This window comes from Cyprinodon tularosa, unplaced genomic scaffold (assembly GCF_016077235.1).
Source record: "Cyprinodon tularosa strain WSP-4 unplaced genomic scaffold, ASM1607723v1 ctg12, whole genome shotgun sequence".
Taxonomy (NCBI): domain Eukaryota; kingdom Metazoa; phylum Chordata; class Actinopteri; order Cyprinodontiformes; family Cyprinodontidae; genus Cyprinodon; species Cyprinodon tularosa.
Genome location: NW_024038003.1, coordinates 258,292 through 286,236, shown reverse-complemented (window position 1 = coordinate 286,236; position 27,945 = coordinate 258,292). Strand labels below are relative to the sequence as shown.

Below are 27,945 nucleotides of genomic sequence, written 5' to 3'. Positions count from 1 at the left end.
TGCCTTAAACCAAAAATAACACATAGAATCAACAGAACATGAGATACAATTCCTTTTTCTCACATATGAAACATAATATTCAATCCTAAGTATACAAGCTAACATATTCCATTACCCCATTAAGCATAGATCCTGAGCAATTTTCTAATACTAAACAAAACATTTTCATTCAAACAATTTCCATTTGATTCTGATATTGTCACAGTACAATTTTCATTTAAAAAACATGCTATTAATACTTAGAAAAATGTCTTAAAAACTAAATGTTAGTGTTTTAACATTCTACATTGTATTCAGTTTCACACCATCCCAGATGTTTTTATTCTGGAAGACTTTTGGTCTTCTGTAAACCAAGCAGACCTCTCCCCTCGAGGCTCAAATGATATTCGCCCCCCAGGAGATACTCATTTTATGGCCTCCTGTGCTTTGAATACTTACCCATCAATAGTTTATTTTTAAATCATTAACACAACCTTGTTCAAAATTAAGAAATATGGTCAAAATGAGAGTGTTCAACATACATTTTACACATGCCATAAGATTAACTGTATTAAAAACTAAAAATAATCATTTTTCTTTAACAACAACAAGCAAACAAAACTGTGAATGTTTGATCATAATTCACTGATTCACTGACTATCTTTTAATTAGCAGCAGATTAGTATATTCATAAGCTCTTATGGATCCTTGGGAAATGTTTAAATCATATTTAAAATTTTTCTCAGTTTTAAAGATATTCCTCCAGTCTGGTTAAAGTCCTTTATGGGCAGAAAGTTGTGACCCTAAAAACTGAATTTACATCGCCCTGACTGAGACTGAAATTATTTAATTTGAAATGGCATTAGTTAGAAAAATGGATTTCACTCAATTGAAGCCTTGTTTATACCTCATCTTTGCACACTCAACAGTTACACTTGAGATAAGTTAGAGTTGCCAATAAGCGGGAGGAAGCCGGTGCACCCAGAGAGAACCCACGCATGCACGGTGAGAATACACAAACACCATGGAGAAAGACCCTGGGCAAGAAATTTAACCCAGAACCTTCTTGTTGCTAGGTGACATTGCTTCAAACTTCTCCACCATGCTGCCCTATCCTTTGTCAATAAGGAAAAAGCTCTTAGTGAGGCCTTTTTCCAATTCAAAGTTGCTCTACCTTTTCTGAAGACTGACTGAGACTGTAATTATTTAATTTGAAATGAGATGCATTATTTAAAAAAATGGATTTAACTCAGTTGAGTCCTTGTTTATACTACATCTATGCACATTCAACAGTTACACTTGAGACAATTTAAAGATGCCAATTAAGCGGGAGGAAGCCGGTGCACCCGGAGAGAACCCGCGCATGCATGGGAAGAATACGCAAACACCTTGGAGAAAGACCCTGGGCCGGGAATCTTGCTGCCAGGTGATATTGCTACAAACTTCTCCACCATGCAGCCCTATCTTTTGTCAATAAGGGAAAAGGAAAAAAAAAATTCTTTGTGAGGCGGTCTCTGCCTCACCATAAGGAATGCGGCCCTTTGAGGGCTCCTAGGTGTCATGTCTGGTAATTGAAGCAGTGTTCGGTCTCTTGTAAGCTGTGTCTGCACAACGTTTGCAGCTAGTGACATGCCTTTTTTCCAGTTAATAGTTGCTACACCTTTTCAGAAGTTCTCGGTGATGTTTCTCTACCAGCCTTTCAATTTCCCTGTCCTTTTCGATCAGTTCAGCTTGCAAGATGAGGAGTGATTTGTTTTCACGCACCACATCTAATGCGTTTCGCTCAGTTAGTCTCATCAGGCGTTCATTGAGCTCCTCTTCCCTGCGAGAAGCTTCTTCTAGTTTGCTTACATAGTGTTTCTTGACATCTTCCTTTTCTTGGTGATGTTTTTCCATCAAATTTGCAATTTCCTTTTCCTTTGTGGCCAGTGCATCTTCAAGGAAGAATTTTTTGCTGTGGTGCTTTGTAAGCTCCACATCACATTTGTTGTGCTCTTTTAGGGTTCTGAGTTGTTCCGCGAGCTCCACTTCCCTGCGAGAAGCTTCTTCTAGTTTGACAACACAGCGTGCCAAGGCCTTCTCTTTTTTTCGCAGTACCTTTAGGAAGGTGTGCTCTAGTGACTCTTTTTCCTGTTGCAGAGCAACAAGCTCACGGTCCCTTTCAACCATGATTGCAGTTTGAGACGCAATCTCTCTGTCTTTTTCTTTTAGCACGCGTTCCAGGGTATGTTGCTTCAACTCGTCATTTGTCTGTCCCATGCTTGTAAGCTTGTCGGCCTGCTCCAACAGTTCTTGCTGATGTTTCTCCATCAAATTAGCAATTTCTTTGTCCTTTTTGGCCAGTGCATCTTCCAGGAGGAGGAGTGCTTCGCTTTGGTGCTTTTCACGCTCCATATTTAATGCGTTACACTCTTGTAGGGTTCTGAGTTGTTCTGCGAGCTCCCCTTCCCTGCGAGAAGTTTCTTCTAGTTTTGCAACACAGCGAGCCAAGGTCTTCTCCTTTTTTCGCACTATCTTTAGATGGCTCTGCTCTAGTGACTCTTTTTCCTGTCGCAAAGCGACAACCTCACGGTCGCTTTTAATCTTGTTTGCAGTTAGAGTCGCAATCTCATTGTCTTTTTCTGTTAGTATGCGTTCCATGGTATGTTGCTTCAACTCGTCATTTGTCTGCCTCATACTTGTGAACTTGTCTGCCTGCTCCCGCAGTTCTTGCTGATGTTTCTCCATTAAATTTGCAATTTCCTTGTCCTTTTTGGCCAGTGCATCTTCCAGGATGAGGAGTGCTTCGCTTTGGTGCTTTTCACGCTCCATATGGAATGTGTTATGCTCTTTTATGGTTCTGAGTTGTTCCACGAGCTCCCCTTCCCTGCGAGAAGCTTCTTCTAGTTTGGCAACACAGCATGCCAAGGTCTTCTCCTTCTTTTGCACTACCTCTAGATGAATCTGCTCTAGTGACTCTTTTTCCTGTCGCAAAGCGACAACCTCACGGTCGCGTTCAAAATTGTTTGCAGTTAGAGTCGCAATCTCATTGTCTTTTTCTGTTAGTATGCGTTCCATGGTATGTTGCTTCAACTCGTCATTTGTCTGCCTCATACTTGTGAACTTGTCTGCCTGCTCCCGCAGTTCTTGCTGATGTTTCTCCATTAAATTTGCAATTTCCTTGTCCTTTTTGGCCAGTGCATCTTCCAGGATGAGGAGTGCTTCGCTTTGGTGCTTTTCACGCTTCATATGGAATGTGTTATGCTCTTTTATGGTTCTGAGTTGTTCCACGAGCTCCCCTTCCCTGCGAGAAGCTTCTTCTAGTTTGGCAACACAGCATGCCAAGGTCTTCTCCTTCTTTTGCACTACCTCTAGATGAATCTGCTCTAGTGACTCTTTTTCCTGTCGCAAAGCGACAACCTCACGGTCGCGTTCAAAATTGTTTGCAGTTAGAGTCGCAATCTCATTGTCTTTTTCTGTTAGTATGCGTTCCATGGTATGTTGCTTCAACTCGTCATTTGTCTGCCTCATACTTGTGAACTTGTCTGCCTGCTCCCGCAGTTCTTGCTGATGTTTCTCCATTAAATTTGCAATTTCCTTGTCCTTTTTGGCCAGTGCATCTTCCAGGATGAGGAGTGCTTCGCTTTGGTGCTTTTCACGCTCCATATGGAATGTGTTATGCTCTTTTATGGTTTTGAGTTGTTCCACGAGCTCCCCTTCCCTGCGAGAAGCTTCTTCTAGTTTGGCAACACAGCATGCCAAGGTCTTCTCCTTCTTTTGCACTACCTCTAGATGAATCTGCTCTAGTGACTCTTTTTCCTGTCGCAGAGCGACAAGCTCACGGTCACGTTCAAAATTGTTTGCAGTTAGAGACGCAATCTCTCTGTCTTTTTCTGTTAGCACACGTTCCGAGGTATGATGCTTCAACTCGTCATTTGTCTGTCTCATACTTGTGAACTTGTCGGCCTGCTCCCGCAGTTCTTGCTGATGTTTCTCCACCAAATTTGCAATTTCTTTGTCCTTTTTGGCCAGGGCATCTTCCAGGATGAGGAGTGCTTCGCTTTGGTGCTTTTGATGCTCCATATCAAATGCGTTACTCTCTCTTAGGATTATGAGTTGTTCTGCAAGCTCCCCTTCCCTACGAGAAGCTTCTTCTAGCTTGGCAGCACAGCTGGCCAAGGCCTTCTCCTTTTTTCGCAATGTCTTTAGGAAGATGTGCTCTAGTGACTGTTTTTCCTGTTGCAAAGCGACAAGCTCACAGTCCCTTTTCAACATGTTTGCAGTTAGGTTTGCAATCTCTCTGTCTTTTTCTGTCAGCATGTGGTGTAATGCATCAACCTTTTGTCCATCTTGCTCTGTCACTGTATTTTCTTTCAGTCCTTTGTCATTGATCTTATATACTGACTCAAAAACCTCCTGTTTCTTGGTTTGTTGCTCAGGGCTTATGGGTTCCCTTTCATATTCATCACTTTCTGAAGATATTTCAAGTGAAACGTCATCAAAATCTGCCTCCTCATCTAATGTGTCCTCTGATTGCTTTTCTTGGTGTGTCTCACTCACTGGTGACAGACTTGGTTCCTCACCGTCTATGTCACATATAGACGGTTCCCTTTCATATTCGTCAATTTCTAATGATATATCAAGTGAAACGTCATTAAAATCTGCCTCCTCATCTGATGTGTCCTCTGATTGCTTTTCTCGGTGTGTCTCACTCACTGGTGACAGGCTTGGTTCCTCATCGCCTATGTCAGACATCTTATATCCTGACTCTTGTTTCTTGGTTTTTTGCTCAGCAGTTATCGGTGTTCTTTTGTATTCATCCGTATCGGAAAGCAAGTCAATTGGTATGTCATTGAAATCTGCCTCCTCATCTGTTGAGTCATCTGACAGCCTGTCTTTACCTGTCTCACTCAGTGGTGACAGACCTGGTTCCTCACCGTCTATGTCACATATAGACGGTTCCCTTTCATATTCGTCCCTTTCTGGAGATATTTCAAGTGAAACGTCATCAAAATCTGCCTCCCCATCTGATCTGTCCTCTGATTGCTTTCCTTGGTGTGTCTCACTCACTGGTGACAGACTTGGTTCCTCATCGCCTATGTCAGACATCTTATATCTGGACTCTTGTTTCTTGGTTTTTTGCTCAGCAGTTATCGGTTTTCTTTTGTATTCATCCATATAGGAAAGCAAGTCAATTGGTATGTCATTGAAATCTGCCTCCTCATCTGTTGAGTCATCTGACAGCCTGCCTTTACCTGTCTCACTCAGTGGTGACAGACTTGGTTCCTCACCGTCTATGTCACATATAGACGGTTCCCTTTCATATTCGTCAATTTCTGAAGATATTTCAAGTGAAACGTCATCAAAATCTGCCTCCTCATCTGATGTGTCCTCTGATTGCTTTCCTTGGTGTGTCTCACTCACTGGTGACAGACTTGGTTCCTCATCGCCTATGTCAGACATCTTATATCTGGACTCTTGTTTCTTGGTTTCTTGCTCAGCAGTTATCGGTTTTCTTTCGTATTCATCCATATAGGAAAGCAAGTCAATTGGTATGTCATTGAAATCTGCCTCCTCATCTGTTGAGTCATCTGACAGCCTGTCTTTACCTGTCTCACTCAGTGGTGACAGACCTGGTTCCTCACCGTCTAAGTCACATATAGACGGTTCCCTTTCATATTCGTCCCTTTCTGGAGATATTTCAAGTGAAACGTCATCAAAATCTGCCTCCCCATCTGATCTGTCCTCTGATTGCTTTCCTTGGTGTGTCTCACTCACTGGTGACAGACTTGGTTCCTCATCGCCTATGTCAGACATCTTATATCTGGACTCTTGTTTCTTGGTTTTTTGCTCAGCAGTTATCGGTTTTCTTTCGTATTCATCCGTATCGGAAAGCAAGTCAATTGAAATGTCATCGAAATCTGCCTCCTCATCTGTTGAGTCATCTGACAGCCTGTCTTTACCTGTCTCACTCACTGGTGACATACCTGCGTCCTCGCTGTCTATGTCACACATCTTATATAGTGACTCTGAAAATTCTTGTTTCTTAGTTTGTTGGTCAGCAGTTATGGGTTCCCTTTCATATTCATCCATTTCTGAAGGTAATGTAAGTGAAACGTCATTTAAATCATCCTCCTCATCTGATGTGTCCGTTTCTGAAGGCCTGTGACTTAAAATGTCATCAAAATTTATTTCCTCATCTCCTGTGTCCTCTGTTTGCCTTTCTTGACATGTCTCACTCACAGGTAAAAGACCTGATTCCTCACAATCCATGTCACACATTTTATCTAGTGACTCTGAAAATTCTTGTTTCTTAGTTTGCTGATCAGCAGTTATTGGTTTCACTTCTTTTTCCACATCAGGGTGCATTGTTTCAGACAAACCCTTTTCAAGATGTTCGTTCAGTCTCCTGTGTTTTTGAATATTTCTCCTAAACTCTTGTCTTACGTGAGAGAAAACCCCATTCTTACCTCGGGAAGACATTTTGAGATTTTCCTTGCACTTTAAAACCAAAAAAGCTCTGAGCAAAAATATACCAACCTCACTGATAAGATGTCTCAGCTGAAATGACTCAGAGATTCTATAGGATAGGATTCTAAGGAAATGGAATGTATGACATCATCAATGCCTTTATGACACTTTGGTTGCCCCGCCCACTAATGATGTCATCAGGCTTTGACGGCCTGATGACATCATTAGTGGGCGGGGCCTGTTGAAGTTTTTTTTTTTTTATCTATCATTCTCGATATTCTGGATATTTAAAGGATTTTCTTTAACATTATCAGATAGGGATATACAGTGGAACAAGCAGTTACTTCCTAAACCAGAGGGTGGCGACTATCGACAGATTTAGCGTTGGACTCAAAAAGCCTGGAGGTGTTATCTTAAAATACAATACAAAAACACAACAAAAGGAATGTTGTTGTTTTGTTTTTTTTCCCACTTGATCAGTGTACTGTATATCTATATATATTTTTTAAGAATGAGAAGATTGATTTGGCTCTAAAATGCTTTTTTATTCTCAGAATGTTATGGTTAATTTCTAGAAACCACAATCATCCACTTGATGGTGCTAGCTGTTATCTTATGCTTATGCATTCCCACTTATTGTTGTTCACGTTTTATTTTTCTGACTCTAACTAGTCCCGCAGTTCTCAACCGATTTCAACAATTTTGGTATCAAAACGTTCAGCTTGTTCAGGAGAATTATGCTATGTCTTTTGGTAAAGATATTTTTTGTAGTTTTCGCGATATTCAGCTTTTTCTGCGTTTTTTTTTTTTTGTCCCATTGAAATGCATGTAGAATTCTTAGATTTCAGCAAAAATCAGCTAAAACTTCATCATCTTTGACCTTTAACTACTTCAGCATACTTTCAGCTAGAAACACCATTCAACTTTTAAAATGTTTCCGTATCTTTCTGCTATTACTGTTTAACTCAGCTTTTTGCTAACTTTTACAGTTTTGCTTCAGTGAAGCTTCAAACTTTAAAAGAAAATTTAAAGAGTTTCAGATTTATAATGGAAGTCTATAGACGGAATTCTTCAACTGTCAGCGTGTGTGCTCTAGCTTTTAGGCTGTTCTGGTTTTTCCGAACAAAGTCTTCTCACTCCCTCATTTTTCACTCAATTGAAATAAATTATACATCAAAACGTAGGTATTTTTGTCAGGATTCAGGAAATGTTACCCTCATTTGTGTGGCATTTACAGTTTTCCGACAGTGTGGCCCAGACCGTGAAGAAGTCCACACTTCCCCAATAGAAATCCAATGAGAGACTTGCCAAAAATCACATCCGAAAATCCAAAACGATACATATTTTCGTATCGCTCCCATTTCTTAACTGTTTGATGTACAAACATGAAACTTGGTATACGCCATCTCCAGGCGCTTCTAGCACTCACATTGAAGGAATTCTTTCAATATCATTTATGGTTTAGCTGTTTAGCTGACCTGTTTGGGCATAGGAAAACGTTGATTCTGAGAAAAATCCTCATACTCAGAAAAAGCAAATTTTTACATGGCCAAATAGTTTTTAGTAGAAACATGAAAGTTGGCACAGTCGAAGCCGAAGGATGGCTGACGCCAACAGTGAAAGAATTTTTTTTATACCTTTTATGGTTTTGGCTCAGCGCTCATTTGTTTGGAGGGGACGTTTTGCTTTTGAGAGCTATGAGCTACAACCATGAAAGTTACCCCAATCGGAGACAAAGGATAGCTGTCGCTTAGACTGAAAGAAGTTTTTAGATACCATTTACGGTTTGTCTTCAGCACTCGTTTGTTCTGAGCTGATTTACCCATTCAAAAAAGCCTAAGAGGAAAGGAACAATACTGCTGCGCTTTTCTCTCTGTCACTGACAGGCTCCTTAAGCGTTGTCAAGGTAACCAAGCTTCAAAGGGATTTTACCTCTGACACTTTAAACAGCACATTTTAATCTAATGGAGGGAGACAACACTGATTTAACATTTGGAAATGGATACAATATGACTACTGGCCATGACCCTTCCCTACACGCAACCCTGATAGACTTTCAAAATAAGACTCCGGGGACCCTACAAAATAAAAGCCTTTTCATTATACTTATATGTTTTTTGCAACATTATGACCCAAACTCAACCACTTATAAAAAAATAGACTCTAGGGAGCTTTTCATAACGCACCCAATGGCAAATTTCAAAATAAAAGCCCCCCAGTGCCACTTCATATATTGACCTAATACAGGTAAAAAGAGCGATTTACAATTGGAAATTCATCAAGTATCACTGCTTGGTGTGACCCTTTCCTCAACACACAACCCTGCCAGACTTTCAAACTAAGACTCCTGGGACCTTACAAAATAAAAGCCTCTATATTATACTTGTGTATTAATTGATGCAAATGACTCAACATTATGACCCAAAGTCCACCAGCTTGTTTCTATTCGACTCTAGGGACCTTTTCAAAACATACCCCGCAGCGAATTTCACAATAAAAGTCTCCAATTTACGCTCTAATGCAGAATCTATTCACCCAATAACATGGTAAACCAGTGATTTCGTTCTATATCACTCCTGGGCATGACCCTTCCCTTGACACACATCCATGGTAGACTTCCAAAATAAGACTACACGGACTCTACAAAATAAAAGACTCTTTTATATGCACACTCTTTCTTTGTGCCATATGGGTCATAAGTATAACCCGAACTCAACCAATTTCTTGAGATTACACTACCAAGGTCTGTTGACATCACACCTGAGTGCACATTTCTTAATGAAGCTCTAACATTTCTACTCTAATAATGCATCAACTAACATCATAAGCAGATGCTTTGCTTCTGTCAACTTCCAGGTAAACAGATACTTTTAGACTTTTTCTTCTGGTTAATCAACTTTAACTAAATGTTTTTCTTTTAAGATGAGGGTGTTTCTGCCATTATTCTGCCAAATGATTCTACCCTACAAAATCTTCAGATGATTCCACTTTTTTCTGTTGTTTGAAGTTTCTGGTTACTTCCTATCACATTTTCATATGTTCCTCAGCTAATTTGTGCTTCTTTTCCTTCTTTCAGTTTCTTTAGCTAATTTTTCTCTTTTCATTCAGCAAAAAAAGCATTCCCACTTTGCTGTTTCTCCGAAACAGCTTTTTCTAGTTTTAGTTTAATGTCCAAAGTGAGAGACATAACCTAAAAAAAATCCAGAAATCGCAATATATGATTTTATAACTATTTATTCGTAGGATACAGCTGCAAGTAAGTATTTTAACAGCTGTCTATCAGGGGTCTATGTCTCTAACCTGTCTGTGTCTTTGAAAGGGGGGTCGTTAAAGCGACATTGACAGATTTTGGGTATTACAGTCTAGCAAAGAAACCAAACGACCCCCATTCCAAAGGGGTGGACCTGCTCGTCCGGTTCTATTTGTATGTTTTCTAAGCTAATACAAGGCTTTGTTGTAGTCCACCCTATAAAACCTCGAACTCAACACTATTTCTGACATTTTGAATTGAAAACGCTTCCTGGATGGGAAGAGAAGCGTCTTCAAATTTGGAAACAAAGTCCAGTGGATTGTTTTTTTTTTTTTACTTTTTTTTGAATGACTGTGACCTGGATGACTGTGAATCTTCACCAGCATCTGCAGCCTTTAGTTTGCCCAAAACTGATATCATAGCTTATGGCACCAAATAATCAAACATCAATGATGCATTCCTTCGTGAGAAAGGTTGTTAGAACATCAATGTTATATTGTTTCTGAACAGCTAATGATTAAGAACCTGGAACCAACTCAAACTAATGAAACATGAACATTCATAAACATGAACTTAGTCATTGATATACCAGGTCATTAACTGAACAAAGACCGAAACACATGATGCACCACTTAATAACTCAAATGTAGCCCTCTTGACAGTGGTGTCTAATGAGGATGTAGAAATGGATGATAATTCGAAAGGTTGGTGTTTTCTGCCCCCTATTGGTACATGTTGGGAAGCTTCTTGTGCAGCTTTGCCTTGGCCAAGTCAGCAGAAAGTCTTCTGGCCATATGATCTGTGGTCCTTTTCATGATGCGGGCAACCTCAATAGCCTGGTCAAGAGTCCTGTTTATGTCCTCCTCCTGAAAAAAATAGAATCTCTTAGGTAAGGTTCATAATATATATATATATATATATATATATATATATATATATATATATATATATATATATATATATATATATATATATATATATATATATATATATATATATATATATATATATCTGTTATGCTGACATTGAGCAGCAAAGACTGAGCTTCTGGCCTTTTTGGCTCTGCGTCTGTAGGAATCCCTGACAGGAGCAGAGGATGCAGAGAGTGTCTGCTGAAAATACACGTTGCTGGGCAAGAGTGCAGTGTCCGACTGGGTGGAGTGTTTTCTGTGAAAGGATGTGGACTGCAGGTGAAGCTCTCTGACTTTATAGCTGCATTATAAGATAGAGATGAGAGATTATTATGGTTATTAAAATTTCTTTCATATGAAATTTAAAAAACATTTCAGACCCACATTTCTAAAAAGAAAAAAATATTGGCAGTTATGGGTATGAAGATGTGAGTAGAAAATTTTTTATTTGATTTAGCCCTCAACTAAATTAATGATTCTCCAAACCTTTATTTTCTCAGTTTTAAATATCATCTTGCTAGATTTTGAAATAGGGATGATTAAATGCAGTCTAGATTCCTTTTAACCAACAACTTACACGTCAAATAAAAATTTTGCAGAATGGATATCTCAAACCAGATGAAAACGTCAGTTTCTTTTACCTGTTCTGTTGGATCGCCATATGTTCTTACTTTCAGATTTTTAAATAAGCGACGGAAACCCTGTTTGGGTCTGAGTCCCAGGTTTATTCCCTTCTTTAATTCAAACCCTTTTAAGATGCCACCCTGGGTGGTCACCCTATTGTCCCCTTTTAAAAACAGCTACTGTCTGTTAAACGTGTGATTTACTCAAAGTTAAAACATAAAGAAAATGGATTGTCAGTTCTTTCACATAAACAAGACTCAGTTTAACGATTTTTGTGTTTGTTTACATTTGGGTTCTCTCAATAAAATAAAACTTTTTTAAATCAAAATTTGATCAGAAGAAAACGAAAGATAAGCTGTAAAAAATATATAAAACTTTGTGTAGAATATAAACAATTTAGTAAGCTTTAACCATTAACTTTTTCTCATAGTAGTTAGTTAGTGTGGGGAATTCAGGCCTTTAAAATCAAATTTAGGCTTATTAAAATGTATTACAATAAAATTTCCTGTTTAATGCTGTTCCTACAGCTGGTTATAGTGACTGTTTCTGGTACGAGTTTGAATGTTTAGGCGCAATGTTTACCTGGCTGGCAGGCTGCAGGAGGAGCCATAGTTAACCTGGAGGAGGGGTTTCTGGAGAGAGGGATACAACCTCTCCTTGAAATTAAAATCTTTAATGGCTGACAAGAAAAGAAATAGAAGGGTGTATCATAGGTTACTAATAAATGAGAGAAGTGTACATGTACATAATGATATAACAATCCTTCATTAACATGTTTTGATCCTGTTAATAAACTTCTTATGTTTTTTTTTTTATATGTTTGTTTAGTCTTTTTTTTTTATAACTTATAAATTACATAGAACAGACGGAAATTATTTAACCAAATTATTGATATAAAATCTAAACATGCTCACCTTGTGGCCTTTGATTCAAATGTTGCTCATTGAAGGTTCCCACAGTAGCTGCATCACAAGAGCATCATTGTAAGTTTAATCTTTTGGACAAAATAATGAAGCAAAAAGTAAGAAAAAGAAAGTGTCTCTGCAGTAAAATTGGCCTTGACTTCTGTTTGATAGTTTTGTGTACTGAAGTTTATCTTGAAGCTCATGCGTTACAAATACACTATTTAGGGGTGAATCTGGGAATTGCGTAATGATCTTAGAAGAGCTTCCTCTGACCCCGTCTGTGCTTATAAACAGTCATTATAAACATTAATATCCATCCATTTGCCGTCATGCTTATCCAAAGAGGGGTTGCGAGGGGTGCTGGTTCCTATCTCCAGCTGTCTAAGGGCTAGAGACGGGGTCCGTCCTGGAAAGGTCACCAGTTCATCGCAGGGCAACATAGAGACAAACAGGACAAACAACTATTCACGCACACACTCACACCTAAGGAGAATTTAGAGAAGCCAATTAAACAAACAGTCATGTTTTTGGACTTTGGGAGGAAGCCGGATTACCCGGAGAGAACCCACGCATGCTCAGGGAGAACATGCAAACTTCATGCAGAAAGACCCCGGGCTGGAAATCGAACCCGGAAGGCAGTAATGCTACCCACTTGTTTTTAAAGTAATCTTTCAGAAAAAAAAAAAAAGAAATGTAGGATGCTGTTAGACTACTTACCTCTGGTTTTTCTTAATTCCTTGTCTGAGGAAATCGAGTCTTTCATCCTAAATAGACTGGATGTGAGGTCGCTCCTGCTTCTGCTGCATGACTTCCTTAAACTATGAGTAAGAGATTCAATCAGAGAAACAAACAGACCCTCTGTACAGGAGCTGCAGTAGACGTAATCATGTGAAGATTTAGGACTCACCTTTTTGAAGCTGATGTTTGGTCAGTTTGGATTTTAGACCTGTGCTCTAAATCCTCTTGTCTGTACTTTGAAATAAGACAGTCCATCCTCTGTGTGAGGTGGGGGAGCTGGACTAACCCCTGCTCTAGGTCCCTCTTTAACTTCGATACCTCTGTCTGCAAGGCTAGGATGGCCTCGCTGGAAACACACAGGAACAGAACAATTACATCTCTCTTTATGTCAGTGAATAGGATCAGCTCCATGCAAACTGACCTGTTACAAGAACAGGAGTTCAGTGGGCTGTGATTGTCCATAGCACCCATGGAGCTGCTGAGGGTTGGCTCTGATATGTAGTCCCAGGGAAGTGCAGGATGTGTTTGGTCAGCTTCTGGGGGAAGAGCAATGGAGAAATAAATTATGCAATACTGATAGGGAAAGATGATGTAAAAAATGAGAAGGGCTTTACTCACCCTGCAGCCTGACTGATGGCTCCTTGGTGGTGCACTCCACCCACAGCTCCACTGCAGCTGCTGCTTCACAGTACTTTGTTTGGATAGATGGGTGGGCAGCCTCACCGACCGCATGGATAGCTGTCTCCAGATTGGAGGAGGAAGCCTCACTGTCTGAGTTACTTAGAGCTTCACAGTTGAAGCGAACGCTACAGATAAAAAGACAGTTTTGGAAAGTAAGTGTTCCTTGTCATGTGTGGAGAAAGGCTGCAGAACCATAAAAATCCTGAAATGGTTTTCTTGACCTTCCTGTGAGAGCATTTGATTGAAAAGCTTCAGTGGCCGACTGGTGCAGACAGGAGCTTCCAAACCCACTATCTGTCTCTGGACACACAATCCTCTGTAACTCAAAAAACAAAACAATTCATGCACCATATACCTCATTCAGAAGTTTCTAACACTCATATCAGAATGAGTGGAATATTAAATTTGAGTTTGCACGATAAATTAGAATTTCCTTTTATTCAAGGTTGAGATTGGACTATTTTTATCATAGAGTTTCAAGTACTTTGATGTCATTGAACCTGTGATGGAATAATAACCTGCCCATGCATTCAACTTAACCTTAAATTGAATTACTCTGTACTGATCTGTAACGTTCTGCTCTCTCTGCTTTTTCTCATTGTAGCTTTGCCTCGTCTGTTCCTGTTTGGCTGTGACACCATCCTGGAGAGAAATATCAGCTGTGCTGCTTCCATCAACACCCTTGTTTATAGATGCTGGAGATCGGCCTGTTTTCCAGTGTAGTCCTGTTTCTCTGACTGTGACTGGCTGGATGTGCTCTCTTCATTCTCTGACATGGGAGCTGGCTCGGAGCTCGTCTGCCCGGCTGTGTGTTTCCTGGACGGGGCCACCTTTTACAGATGCTTTTTGTATCTCTGCTTCTGTCTCCTTGAACCCCAGTCGGCCTCAGCAGATGGCCGCTCAAACTGAGCCTTGAGGTTTCTTTCTGTTAAAAGGGAGTTTTTCCTCTCCACTGTTGCAACAAGCATGCTTAGTGTGAAGGATTGCATTTGAGTCAATGAGTCGATGCAATCAACTGGTTTTCCTTAAATAGAAAACTTTGAATCAATTTGACTGTATGATCTGGTTGAACTGTAAAGTGCCTTACGATTACTTGTGTTGGGAATTGGCGCTATATAAATAAACTGAATTGAATTGAATTGAAAGTACACAGTTAAAGTTTGGCCACAACAGTGTTCAAAGAGGTGTTGGTCGAAACACATAAAAAATAGTTTTAGGATGGATAAAGCTGACTTATTTGTCTTCTAGAATTACCTCAACCATAAGCTAAGCCTGTAGCAGCCAAATATAAATAACAGCAGAATGAGGCTACAAACTTGTTGATGGTTGCAAAACACTTAGGGGTTCTCTGCAGTAAATATTTACCAAGATAAGGTTTAGAGAAAATCCACAAAACACAATCATGCCTATTTTTGACTTAAAAACCTTTAAGTTGTTTCTTTATAACTAGTTTCTGAATAAAAACAGTTCAATTAATCTTCCAAATATCTAAATCAATAAGTCATTAATGCCAGTGATGAGTATAATTAATGTTCTGACCAGCCCTGTTCATGAAAATCGGATAAAATCAGAAGAAAGGCTCAATATGTATGTAGAACCGACCTGTGATAAACATGAGGTGTTAGCTACAGGCTCTGGGGTGCTGTGGTTGTCTCTGGGAGGATGAGAACAGGAGACCTCCACCGCCAGACTCACACCATCACCCAGCTCACATTCGCTGCTGGTATTCAGGACAACGCTGAAGCAACAAGTTACACATTTAAAAACAAACAGTTGGGAGAGAGCAGAGTGTTTATTACTGACTCATTAATACATGTGAATCGCAGCAGATTAGATGCAGAAATCGAAGCCATCCTAATAAACACTAAGATGCGCTGCCTTATACAGGAATAGACTAACTGGCCACATTTAGCAGTGAGGGTACAGTACCTGTCAGTAGTCCACTGCCTCCAGTTTGATGGCGACCTGGTTCCACTGAGGGAAGCTAAAAACTCCCTGTGGTCTGTCCCGTCTGACAAACCTGAGGATGTCTCCTGCTCATCTTCTGCTGTCTGAGAGAGCAGTCCCTTCTCTGAGCCTGTCAGCTCGCTAAAGCAGGACAGAGAAGACAACCTGGTCACACACAGACCCAAACTATCTGTTCTCCCCCCGCAGAGGAACCCGAAACCAACACTGCACCTGAAACCCGATCTGCAGGAGGGAACGTGCCTTTTATTACAGCACAAAGACACCTTAAAACACAACTCAGGGCATCAAAATCATTATCTTTTTACTCTTTCTTTTTTAGATTTAGATTTATTTATTAATTTGACAGGCAAGCATTCCTGCAAATGTACCAGAATTAGCCGAAAGGCTATTTTTCATCCGTTGTCCCTGAACAGATCTTAAAATTGTCTACCTAAAACACAACAGTAAGAATTTTATAATAAAAATAAAAACAGCTATAACTCTTACAAAATTATTTAAAAATAATAAATGAATGTTTGCTAAACTACAGCTTTTAGGTTAATAAAATAGAATAAAATATTCAAACATTCTATACATAATGTTTGGGTTTAAACCCAGAACATTTACTTGATCACAAAAAAAAAAATGCTGAAATAACTTGGTAAGTCATGTTTAAGTTTAAAATATACATTCCTATTATAAGCAGAGGAAAAGATGAGTTGTTCATACTGTGAATTGTCCAACGTTTCGTCCACAATTTCCTTTTTAAGTTCCATTGTTCCCAGTTCTTGGACTTCACTGAGGTCATCGACTTCTCCTTCATCTTCCCCTTTATGTGCCTCCTCTTTAAAACTAGTCAAAAAACTTTTTCCCTGCAATATGAAATCGAGTTACATACTTTATTTCAAAAACTAATCAAAACATCCCTGTCTTACTGAAATTGACCAGAAAGTGGCAGGATTTCTGGTTCTAGATCCTTTAATTCCAGCTGGCGCATTCAATAACTATAGAAAGATCTTCTACAGGAGAACAGCTTTACAACAAAAACTCTTGCTGTAATGTATTTATGCCAAAATAAATATTTATTTGAGTAAATTTTTGAAAATAATGTATTTTTTGAAGGAAAAATGTACTTTTAGAAGAAATATATATTTACTATACTGTACATATATATTAAAGAATCACTACTTTTACTTGAGTAAAAATTCAGTCTACTCTTGTAACTTCACCTTATGAAAATAAAATTGTTGATACACACCTTCTGCTTTTTGCTCAAAGCTTAATTTTTTTTTGTTATAAGTTACAGTGTAATGTAAGAAAATCATGTTTTTACAGCATACTGTCACCCTATGTCACATACTGTAAATGTTGATTTTGTTATACTTATAACTCAAATAACATATTTTGAAGGGTTCCTTCTATAAAATGTTATTGTGTAATTATTATAATTATTTGCTTATCTAATTTTAAGAAATATTTGAATTTGCATATACTTAATTTAGAATATTTAACTTAAAAATGTTCTGTAACTTTATATATTTTTTTTAAATATTAAATTAATTGTTTTCCTCATGTAGTTTAGTTCATGAGTGATTACATTGCCTTTTTACCAAATAGTCTTTAACTCTCTTGAGTCATATTTCTTTAACTTGAGTAAAAATATGATCAGGTAGCGTTACTCTTACTTAAGTAATGTGTTTTAAGGTACTCTACCCAACTCTGCATGTAATGATTGACATCGTTCTCAGCTTAAACAACATATCTTCGATTTTACAATTTTCAGAGCAAAATATAAATTTGGCAAAGCAGAAAAGCAACTTTTTTGTGATGTGTTTTCTGCAGGTGTTTAAGTGGAAGCAAATTAATTAGAAAACTATTAGAACCAAGAAAAAGACCTATAAATGTGACGTCAAAATGGTAGCCTTGTTCCACCACTTTAATATGGTGCAAATGGAGCAGGTACTATTCTGTACTGGGAAACCTCTTATAGAATTCGCCTGACAATGATTTTTAAATAGCTGTGAGTTATAGTCAGTGGTACGGGGGGCTTATTTTAGGCACTGTGTGTCTTGCATACAGAAGAATGTGCAGCAGCTGTATTGATCTGAATAAATTCAGTTTAAAATCATTTATTAAAATCAGCGTTATCATGCATGCAGCAGCCGGTGTTCTGATTGCAAAAAAACAATTAATAAATCAAGCATTTTAAAGAGCAATGTGTGAGTGATTTTTTTTTTTACCTCATAAAGGGAAGGTGCAGGTGGAGGGGACCTTTTGTGAAAGCAAAGCGAATCGATCTTTGGGGGGGGTGAGGCTCTGATGGATGTGGGAGTGGAGGACGAGTGGGGTGGAGAAATCTGTTTATACGTGTTTCTGTCAATGACTTCTTTAATATCCTCAAGGTGCATCCCTATCCTGAATATGTCTCCCTCCACTAGTCTGCACACAAAACAACAAATGCATAGAAAATGTTCAGAACACGCAGGCATTAATCTGACCGATATCCATCAGCTGCAACGATAAGATCTACTAAACCTGTCGGGGTCAAAGGTGCCGGTGTTTCTAGACAGACCCATATAGTTCTGCATCTCCAGAGCTCTGTGCTCGTCCTTCTTACTGATGTATTTCCTCTCAAGCTCATCCTGAGCCTCCATCATGCTCCTCAGCATCTGATAATGGACAGCTTTTGATTATTTGAAAATATGAAAACATACCAAAATAAAAAAATGCTTCCAAGTATTCAAACAGTCCGTACCATTTGTTGCTCAGCTGTGCTTACAGCCATGTTGGTAACATTACATTTAAATTCTTCAACCTGAAAATAAGAGCCTTGTTAAATGTTTTTTTTTTTTTTTTACTTTGGTGCTGTTGAAAATAAGCATGCATCACATTTAAACTTCCCGTACCTTCTGCATGAACTGGACAATTATATCTTTCAGCTCAGCGGTCATCCTCTCACCATCACTAAGAACATCCTCAGTTGGGTTTGATAAAACTCTGTTTGCTTCCATGGCTACTGGGGGCTGCATTGATTCAAGCCTTTTCTCAACAAGATTTTCTGCAAAAAACACCAACACTGAATTGATACACGCCCATAAAACGTAATAAATAGCATCTGCAGTGTCTTGCAAAAACATTTAACATTGCATAATATTCCAAACAAAAATCTCTATGTGTTTTATTTTGGTTTTGTGTGACAGAAATGCGGAGCATAGAGCTATGATACATCATTTGGAAAAGGTTTCACATATAAAATTCTTAATCTAAGAGTTTGGTGTGTATTTATATTCGGTCCCATTTCCCCTTTTATAGCCTTAATAAAATCCACCTTTACTGAATACATTCAGAAGTCACCCAATCATTATAAATCCAGCTGTATAGGGAAGGTTTGCTACAGAACTTTATAAACATGGTAAAGAGCAGCGCTTACAGCTGACAAGTCAGCAATGCAGCTTTGGAGAAGTTGAAAACCCGCCTGGGTTATAATTAGGCATGTAAAATATCCAGCTTTATCACAATATGAGGTTATCTTAGGGTTTGGATGCCGATAAAGTGTTTGCAGATTATTACATTCTTCCTAATAGGATTTCCATTCACTTCCATTTAATCAAGTTTGTAGGGAGCCCCTAAAGCAGTGGTTCTCAAACTTTTTCTGTCATTCCCCACTTTGGACAAGGGGGAATTTTCAAGCCCCGCCTGTCCCCATCGCCCCAACACAATGCTAATGAAATATTCAACAATCTTAAAATGTTCCAATTTTATTGAAGTAACAAGTAGTATCTAAATACAAACTATCTACATCAAATAACAGCAAGCTCAAAAATAAAGAAAATAAAAATGCAGCTGTGTCAAAATTTGTATCAAGCTCAAAGATAGAAAAAATTAAAGTGGCACTCTGCAATCTGTTAATAAAAGAAAAGAAGTGAAATCCATCTGGCAAGACAGGTCTATTTATCCCTGCATTAGTGGCTGCAATGAGCCTGTTTTGCATTGCAGTTTCTCAAAACGGGGTTGCAGGCTTGATACTGCCACTGTCAAGTCATGCTCAATGTTCAGCTGAGATCTGTATTTTGTTTTCATTGAAGCAACAGCTGAAAAGCCCATCTCACAGAGATATGATGTGGCAAAGGGAAGAAGAATGCACACAGCTCTCTGCCCGATGAGTGGATACTCGCTCTCCACTCCTAACCAGAAACATGAACATGTGGCTGTGTGAATCAAACTCCGTTATTTATTTAAAATAAAATATTTCAAATTCAGTTATTTATGATCAACCTGCGCCGTCAATCCCGGCGCATGTGCGCTTTATTTGCAGTCTGGACGCTAAAGTTAAACATGCTGTGTCTCTGCTCTGACTGCAGCGCTGAGAGGGACTCCTGCAATAGCGGGGGAGAACGGGGTTGGGACGGAGGAGGCGCCCCACGGCAGCACCTGCCGCTGGAGGACAAGAAAAGGAACGATACGTGCTTTCACGTAAGAGTCTCCAAAAGGCGCTAGATTTGTTTTTTTGAAAAAGAGTCGCTGGAGGGGTCTGAAATATAGCGACAAAGTCGCTGAGTTGGCAACACTGGGGCGCGAAAGTTTATTCTGTTACAAATAATATGCCGACGTCACGTCAATCATTATTTTGGCACTTCAGTTCCAGGTGAAATTTTTCTCATATCTAATGTTCTTTTAATTAGACTGCATGTAGGCTAGTAATGATTACTTTGTGGGTTTGATTGGTCTAAAAAGCGGCAACATACAGCTATAAGGACAGTTTGCTCTCACACGTTCTACATTTATAGTCACACAACACACACACACACACACCGGAACTTGGCGCGCCCCACCTGTCACGTCTCAATTCCCCACCAGTGGGTCGCGCCACACACTTTGAGAACCGCGGCCCTAAAGGGACATGGAGGAAAAAATTAACTTTTGCGAGATCCCAAAATACTTTTGCGAGATCTCGCAAAAACTAAGCTTTTGCGAGATCCCGCAATACTTTTGCAAGATCTCGCAAAACGTTTTGCCATGTCAGTGAACTGGAAGTAAAACAGACACACAACAGTGGAGGTGCAAAGTGTACTGCTATGGGAGGATAATACGCCCATGTGTCAGCTACAACCATGGAGGATGATTTGGAGAGGTTCTTCATTTCTAGAGAAGTCCCAAAACACAACATTACATGAATGAAGAGAGACAAGGTCAGTATGCAATCCTGGAGGGAAAAAATAAACTTTTGCGAGATCCTGCAAAACTATTGCAGGATCTCGCAAAAGTTCTTTTTTTTCCCTCCATGTCCCTTTAAGGACTCCGTAAGTTTGTTATCAATTGGATGATTTAGTTCTAAGCTCTTACAGGCATCAGGTTTATTTAAATAAAAATAACATTGTGTTAATTATAAAGATAATAACAATCAATCACCGATCAGCTATAGCCTTGTGGCTTGTGCATTTTAAAATAAAGTCAAATTAAAATGATAATGAGGATCAATATTCCTCTATTTGGCATCAGAAGCACCAGGTTTTTTTGCTGTAAATAGAATAGAATAGAAAGTTCCTTATTGTCAAACAATAGGGAATTTCTGGAAATCTTAATCTAGAATTAAGTTTTGTTTTATATCTTGATATGTTTATTGGAAGACAGAAAATGTGTTAAATCTGTAATTTTAATCCCTGTAGGCCCAGAGCATTAGTATGAGGTCCAGACCTGACAGACTTAAGGCTGTCATACCTGACCAGGTAGGGGGAGAAACCAAGTAGTTGGAATTAGTCTCTTCAGAAAACTTCAGCTCTTTCCCCGGATCATCTGAGGAGGGAGGATTCTATAAAACAAAATCATTGATTCATAATTTAGGACCAAAGGGTAATAATTTCCACAGATTTTTTTTACTCAGTGATTTATTAAGGATCTTATTACTAACATTTGATTCTGGTTTCATTTGGTCCACAAAGCTTTCTGACTCTGCATACCTGGTCGATAATTTGCCATATTCTGTCTAGAAAAATAAAAACGATTATAGTTTCATATTCTACACAATAATCATAGTGTCCTTTATTGAGGAAATAAAGAAATATGAAACCTTAGGTATCGATTCATAATAAGATGAGTGCTACCTTCAAGTGATGCTCGACTGCTGGCGGAGTCTGGCTTTCACTGTCTTTGAAGACATATGGGGGGACTGAGTCCTCCAGGACTCTGCTGATCAACTCTAACATACCCGGAGAAGACTGGACCCTGTGAATGGTGTTTGGGCTTTGGAGAACTGGTCTCACGGGTCCACTTGGAGCTTTGGGAATTTTTACTTTCGGGGCCACCTTGGAGAAATCAGGGAGAGGGTAATGAACTTGCCCCTGGCCATATTTCATCTCAGTAAAGGATCTAGTGCGAATGAGAGGTACTCTCTGATTCGGATCATCTTCTTTTGTCTTGTGTTGCTCAGTCTCATCTGCACTGGTACCTATTCTCTGTTTTACACTTCCAGAGCTGGACGTGTTTTTTTCAGTTTCAGCTAAAGAGAAATCCTCAGTTTTCTTTTCAGGTTCTTCATCCAGGCTTTCGTTCGTGGTTGCATTATGCCTCCTTTCTTGGGTGTTTTCTCTTTCCCCGCTGGAATTTAATAATCTGTTGGTTTTTGGAGTCGAGCTAAAAACAGATTCGTCCACACTTTCCAGCAGCGACACCTCTGGCAAAGTCTCTGTCTCAATAAGCCTCTCTGGTCTGAGCAGGTCTTCCTCTTTAGAAAAGTGACGCAACAACAAATGAGGGATGTCTGTAGAGAGAGGGCATGGTGGAGCCTCGTCCCATTTGGTGTTGGTTTTCTCTTCTTTCTCAGGCAGTTCAGGAGTATTTGGATTTCGATTAAACACGTTTCCTCTATCTAAGTTTCCTAAAGAACTACAAGGTTGGTTAAAGTACGGGCTTCCAAGGCCATCGTCATAAGGCAGATCCTCCTGCTCCTCATCACTGGTGTTTTGTCCAGGGTCCTCAAACGCCTGCTTGAATGATGACTCATCATTCATGGTGTTAGGTCTTTGGGCTGAAACATTCGCTGTAATGCTTTTACTTTTGTCTTTGACAGCATTTACACTATTACTACGGGCAACACTGCTCTCTGAGGAGGACTCATCCAATTCCGATAGGTCTGCACTCCCTGTAAAAACAAGACAAAAAACAAAACACTTAGAGAGTTAAAAATAACAGGATTGTGTAAAAAATAGCAAAATTTGAATATTGGATATAACTCTTCAAAGAGACAATGCCGTTATACATTAATGGCATGCCAAAAATTATTAATTATTTATACAATTATTAATTATTTATACAAATATTAATCCTGCTTAAAATCATCCCCATGTTTAGTGTGTGCTATATTGTATATATTGAAATTCACCATTATAAAAGAATGCAGGACAGAATAAAAATCATTAAGTGAAAGTAACATTACATATACAGTATACATAAAGTATACCAAGCTGTGTGAACTTCATTTGATCTCTCTGTAAATTAGCTGTTCTGAAGAAAAAGCTTTTTTTTTCTGCCAACTATTATGTGTTAAGAAAAATTAACAGCATAAATTATTCTCAACACAGCTACCCCCGGTAAACAAGGTGGTGGCAGCATAATGCTGTGGATGCAGATAGTTAGATGATGTTGGATGGAGCTAAATTTAAGCCCAGAGTTTAGATTATTTTAATTCAACCAAGAAGTTTTGCGCTGCAAAACCGACATTTCTCAAAAGATAATAAAACAATGTAAATGTCAAGATGTTGGCGCTGATGACTTTTTCACCTCCAGTTTCTGTTTCTGTTCATCTGATCCACCTGTTATGCCTCTGTTTAACCAGCCTGCTAAGCAGTCATGCGGGCCTGATTATCCGAGCCCTTGTTGAGAGTTCTACCGTATCTGCTTGTGTTTAGATCGCCGGACCCGTTTTACCTTTGGACCTCTGAGCCTGGCTGTTCCCATTCTGATCTGTTTGCCTGACCTGTTTTTGGACTCCTGCCTGTTTGCTAAACTTGGAACTTTTTCCTGTGACCGTCCTGGATTTCCCTCTGGAACCTCTTCGGACTTCTGATCTCTTCATTCTGAATCCTGAGCATGTCCTCGACCCCGGCTTTGGCTTCGTCCTCTGGATTTTCCTACCCTTCTTCCTCTGTCTGGACCTGGTCTGGACGCTTGTTCTCTGTCTTCCAGGGCTGCAGCAACTGGGAAACACTGGGCGGCGCCCACAGAATCCTGTTGGCAGTCCACTGGATGGATCCTACCTTGTTCTCTGGGCTCAGACTGAACTGTTAAACCAAGTTATTGACTCATGTTCATAATCTTCCTCTGCCAGATTTACATGGTCACTAACCTTTGTTTCCTTTCTGCAGAGGCTCCTGTGATAGATGCCCTACTTCTGTGGATCAGTTTTGAAATAAATGCCTTTTGATTAATCGCACTGTCTGTCTGCCTTCAATACTGGGTCATCCATTCTTAGTTCTGACATTAAATGAGGCAAACATGTCATAAAAAATGTATATAGTTTTATTAATTTTGGCATGCTGTAAATTATCTAAAGCTTTTCAATAGATAATGTGAAAACATATATTGGAATTGCAGGAATGCTTTAATGTCTGGTGTTATCTGTTGGTTCAGAACCGCTGTCCCCTACAGCCAATCAATGTCGAAGAGGGGTATCAGCAACGACACCCCAACAATATCCAGAGACCTAGGCTACTCAGGGCTGCTGTTGGGAATATTACTTAAAAAAGTAACTATTAGTATTAGGGATGCACGATATTGGGATTTTGGCCGATATCTGATATGCAGATATTTTAAAACTCATGTAGCCGATAACCGATATCGATACTGATGTTAAAGCTGGACAAAAATAAGTAGTCATTGAAAATAGCAGTTTTGTTATCCATTTCTGACACTTTGAAAAATAAAATACTCAAATATATTTTCATATGCTGATATCAAATAGATTTTTTAAAACACGGTATCGATCTATTTTACTATTTAAAACCTCGTGAAATTTTATCGTTCTGTTACAAACTCTCGTGATATTTTGCAAATTCTTGTGAGATTTTGTTAGTAAAATAGATTGATACAGCGTCAATATATCAACATATCAAGATATGGCAAAATTTAGTGAATTTTCGGGGGATTTCGCAGCATAACAATGACATATAGCAATATTTCATTAGTAAAAGAGATTGATATGGTGTTTTTAAATGGCAATATATCAGCATATGAAGATATTGTGATATTTTAATGTATCAATATTTTTTCCCTCGTCTTTAGAAGTTTTTAAGTCTGTAAAAAAGAAGTTTTTGAGGTAGAAGAAGAAGTAGTATTTTTATTCTTTTTTTAGACTTTAGAAACTCAGAAGCTGATCAAATATCGGGTTAAATATCGGTGGGGTGGCCAATGTCCGATATTCAATTTTAAGGCCGATACAGGCCGATACCGATAGGGGGCCGATTATATCGTGCATCCCTAATTAGTATAGTAATTCAAGATGGTTCTACAAAGAACTAACACAAGGACTCCGAAATCCCACACCACACTTTTTAAATGTGTATTTTGTAACAAAATAACATGTATGATTTTTCTTTCACTTAACAATTTTGTTCTTCTTGTCTTCTTCAAATCTCTATACAAAACATGAAAGTCACAGGCATTACTTTGTTTAACAACATGCTACTAAATTGACATAAAGGATCATAGAACAATTGGCTACAACAGGATTTTAATCATATCAGCTGCATTGAATTAATTAGCAAAGTAGAGACAAGGAAAGCTACTAATTGACTTACCGCTGAGATGAATGTTTGCTTCTGAGGCAGTTGATTCTGCCTGGGACAGATGTAAACCTAAGGAGCTCTCTAGATCACTTAGGTGGAGACTTTCATCCTCACTGAGCTCAAATACAATGCTCTGCTGAATGCACCTCTCCCACAGCACAGTGGGTTTGCCCTCTCCCTGGACGTCCTCATCTAAGTCGTCAGATTCCTCCATCGAATTTTCCCTCAGATGAAGATATATGTGACTCAGCTTCTTCTTACCTGTGTTTGGAGCAGAAAAAACGGAGAGGGCCATGTAACACCTGTTCATTCCTTAGCAACACAGGTTGTTAACTGACAACATTGGATCATAATGTCTTAAAGGTATGAATTATTCAACAGAATGCCTATAGCAAAGTGTAGCGTAACTATCCAAAGCTATTGTTTGAAATTTATGTGAAGTATTTGGTGTGTTGAAAAAAGAAATTGTGTGAAAGATCCAACGTTAAAATATATGTATGAAACTTTTTTTAACTAAAGGATTCTTGGTCCAATGGACTGGCATCCAGATTATGAAATGTCTCTAAAGATTGAGACTCAGTGAATACAGGGCCTCGCCTTGATGAAAAAAAACAAAACAAATTGACAACAGCTTACCAGCTGTCAGTTTATTGTTTCAGAGCTACACTGTATGCAACAAGAAGACCTTTTATGGTTACAGTGGATGCAGCTGGGATGATCAGTGGGTCTTTTCTTACATCATTCAATAAATCTGTATATTAGCCCACTTAAACACCACAGCCTCTTTCTTCCCTACATCCCTTTAGACCCCTGGTCAAAGGAAACAGAGTCTTTGCTGGTTCGTCTTCATACCTCAGACAGTTTGAATGTCAAACTCTGTTCCTGCTATATTTAATTGAAGACATCCTTGACCCAAAGTATTACTCACCCTTAGCTCAATATTGTAGACTAGAGTCTTTGAAATAAGAACTCTGTGTACACTGCTTTGATTGTTTCTAAATTTGATTGAAATCAGTTCAATTCAGCTTATATATATAGAGCCAATTCACAACATAAGTCATCTCAAGGCACTTTACAGAGACAGTTCAACCAATTCAGAGGAGTTTGACCCTAGTGGTTAGGGCATAGAACTCTGGGTCCCTGAGCAAGACCCTTAATCCCACACTGCTCCCTGGGCGCTGACCAATGGCAGCCCACTGCTCCCCAAGCAGATGGGTTAAATGCAGAGAGTACGTTTTTGTGCTCTGTACTTGTGAAAGTGCAATGACAATAAAGGATGGGGAAAAAAGATAATACAGTAAGATTGGTTCAAACTTTTCTAACTAAGTAAAACCAGTTGATTGCATCGACTCAGTGATTCCAAAGCAATCTCTCACACTAAGCATCCTTGTAGTGACAGTGGAGAGGAAAACTCCCTTTTAACAGGAAGAAACTTTCAGCAGAACTATACCATATATTATAGTTTTTCAAAATCCTTAATGCAGTTAAATTCTGCCACATTGTCTTTTTCTTTCTTTGTTTATTTTTAACGCTGTGGGTCCAAAGAAAAGTTATTTCTCGAGAAACACCGATTAATCAGCCAGAAATTCAAAAGGGATCCATTTCCTGATTCCCTCAGTTTGATTATTGTTTTAAAAATGAACAAAAACATACATAAATAGATTTTTTTTTTATTGATTAAATGTCCAGAATATGAGGTATTTAGTTTATGCTAGAGGGTTTGGGACACATGCTCTCTATATCTTTTTTACCGGTATCAAAGGACCTTATTAAGGGCTAATTATTTCTGTTTTATGTGTTATAGTTCTTTAAATTGAAATAAGAAACTGAAAATTTATTTGGTAGGTCTGAACTTGAATATGATTGGAAAATGGCATTGTTGAGGAAAATATTATTTAGGTGGCAGAGTTAAGAATATGTTTACCTTTAACCTTAAGAGGCTTTTCAATACATTTTCCCGTGCTCTGTATCTGAAATGCTGCTTTACTAGGTTAACAGCAATATAGCCAGACAGACAAATATATAGATAGACAGACAGACTGATGGATAGATAGATAGATAGATTTATTTGATAAATAGATTTAACAATACATGCCAATTAACTTCTTGTACTGTCATTTATCTGTCAGTGAGATAGTTTACTTTTATATAATTGAAAGCATTAAAAAGAAATTACTCAGCAAAGACAGATTTTAAATGTAGATTCTTAAACATAGGAAGCACAATTAAATTATCAACATTACATCTGTCTCAAAACAGTTATTATTTTCGAGTGTCCAAAAATATTTCCACGTTTCTGTTCTGCAGATGTTGGTGTAAACTCACTGTGGTTATGAGCTGCTCCTTCGCCACTGTGACATCACCTTAGATGGATCAACAACCTCCTGCTGCTGTCAAGAGTTGCTACAGTGTTCCCTCCCTTCCTCTTTTGTCTTATAAGTTCTGGGACGGCTAAAGTTTCTGTGGTATCATCAATAATGCAGCCCATACTGCAGCGCATGCCGTCTGGACCTGGAAGAACGCGAGCTCGGTCTGGTTGCTATGGGAAACGAAGGGGAAACCTTCTATGCTGAGTTAGTTATGGGTGTTGGAAAGAACAGAGGGTTTTGGACCGTTAATATTGTTACATCGCGTGTTTACATACATTTATTGTTTTGAAATAATCCTCCTTAATAAAAAAA

At 38.8% G+C, this 27,945-nt stretch overlaps 2 protein-coding genes across 4 annotated transcripts; both read right to left on the bottom strand.

Moving 5' to 3' along the window:
- Positions 1-373: 373 nt before the first annotated feature.
- On the bottom strand, positions 374-5,973 carry LOC119774325 (putative leucine-rich repeat-containing protein DDB_G0290503). Its single transcript, XM_038271772.1, has one exon. It carries the CDS (start codon positions 5,971-5,973, stop codon positions 1,624-1,626), a length of 4,350 nt encoding a protein of 1,449 aa, XP_038127700.1. The 3' UTR covers positions 374-1,623.
- Positions 5,974-9,973: 4,000 nt separating this feature from the next.
- LOC119772987 lies at positions 9,974-27,914 on the bottom strand. 3 transcript variants are annotated; one of them, XM_038269733.1, is made up of 21 exons: positions 27,590-27,914; positions 25,277-25,525; positions 21,587-22,623; positions 21,394-21,468; positions 21,204-21,294; positions 18,392-18,543; positions 18,241-18,300; positions 18,021-18,154; positions 17,726-17,924; positions 16,215-16,357; positions 15,468-15,626; positions 15,141-15,276; positions 13,760-13,854; positions 13,476-13,663; positions 13,279-13,390; positions 13,027-13,203; positions 12,837-12,937; positions 12,129-12,176; positions 11,797-11,893; positions 10,732-10,891; positions 9,974-10,545 (listed from the first exon to the last, which is right to left on the bottom strand). In XM_038269733.1, the coding sequence occupies exons 2-21, from the start codon at positions 25,476-25,478 to the stop codon at positions 10,402-10,404; spliced, it is 3,510 nt and encodes a 1,169-aa protein (XP_038125661.1). In that variant the 5' UTR covers positions 25,479-25,525; positions 27,590-27,914; the 3' UTR covers positions 9,974-10,401. The 3 variants fall into 3 exon arrangements, with proteins under 3 accessions (XP_038125661.1, XP_038125652.1, XP_038125673.1); XM_038269724.1 differs by having other exon boundaries at positions 13,279-13,393; positions 27,590-27,910; XM_038269745.1 differs by lacking the exon at positions 11,797-11,893 and having other exon boundaries at positions 10,397-10,545; positions 13,279-13,393.
- Positions 27,915-27,945: the final 31 nt, after the last annotated feature.

Excerpts from the sequence above, each read along its gene's own strand:
- LOC119774325 (XM_038271772.1), bottom strand. The coding sequence starts at position 5,973 with ATGTGTGACATAGACAGCGAGGACGCAGGTATGTCACCAGTGAGTGAG.
- LOC119772987 (XM_038269724.1), bottom strand. The coding sequence starts at position 25,478 with ATGGAGGAATCTGACGACTTAGATGAGGACGTCCAGGGAGAGGGCAAA. Across the intron at positions 13,394-13,475 it reads GCCATCAGTCAGGCTGCAGG|AAGCTGACCAAACACATCCT; the intron begins GTGAGTAAAGCC and ends CTCTTCCCCCAG. Across the intron at positions 10,546-10,731 it reads ACAGACGCAGAGCCAAAAAG|GAGGAGGACATAAACAGGAC; the intron begins GCCAGAAGCTCA and ends TATTTTTTTCAG.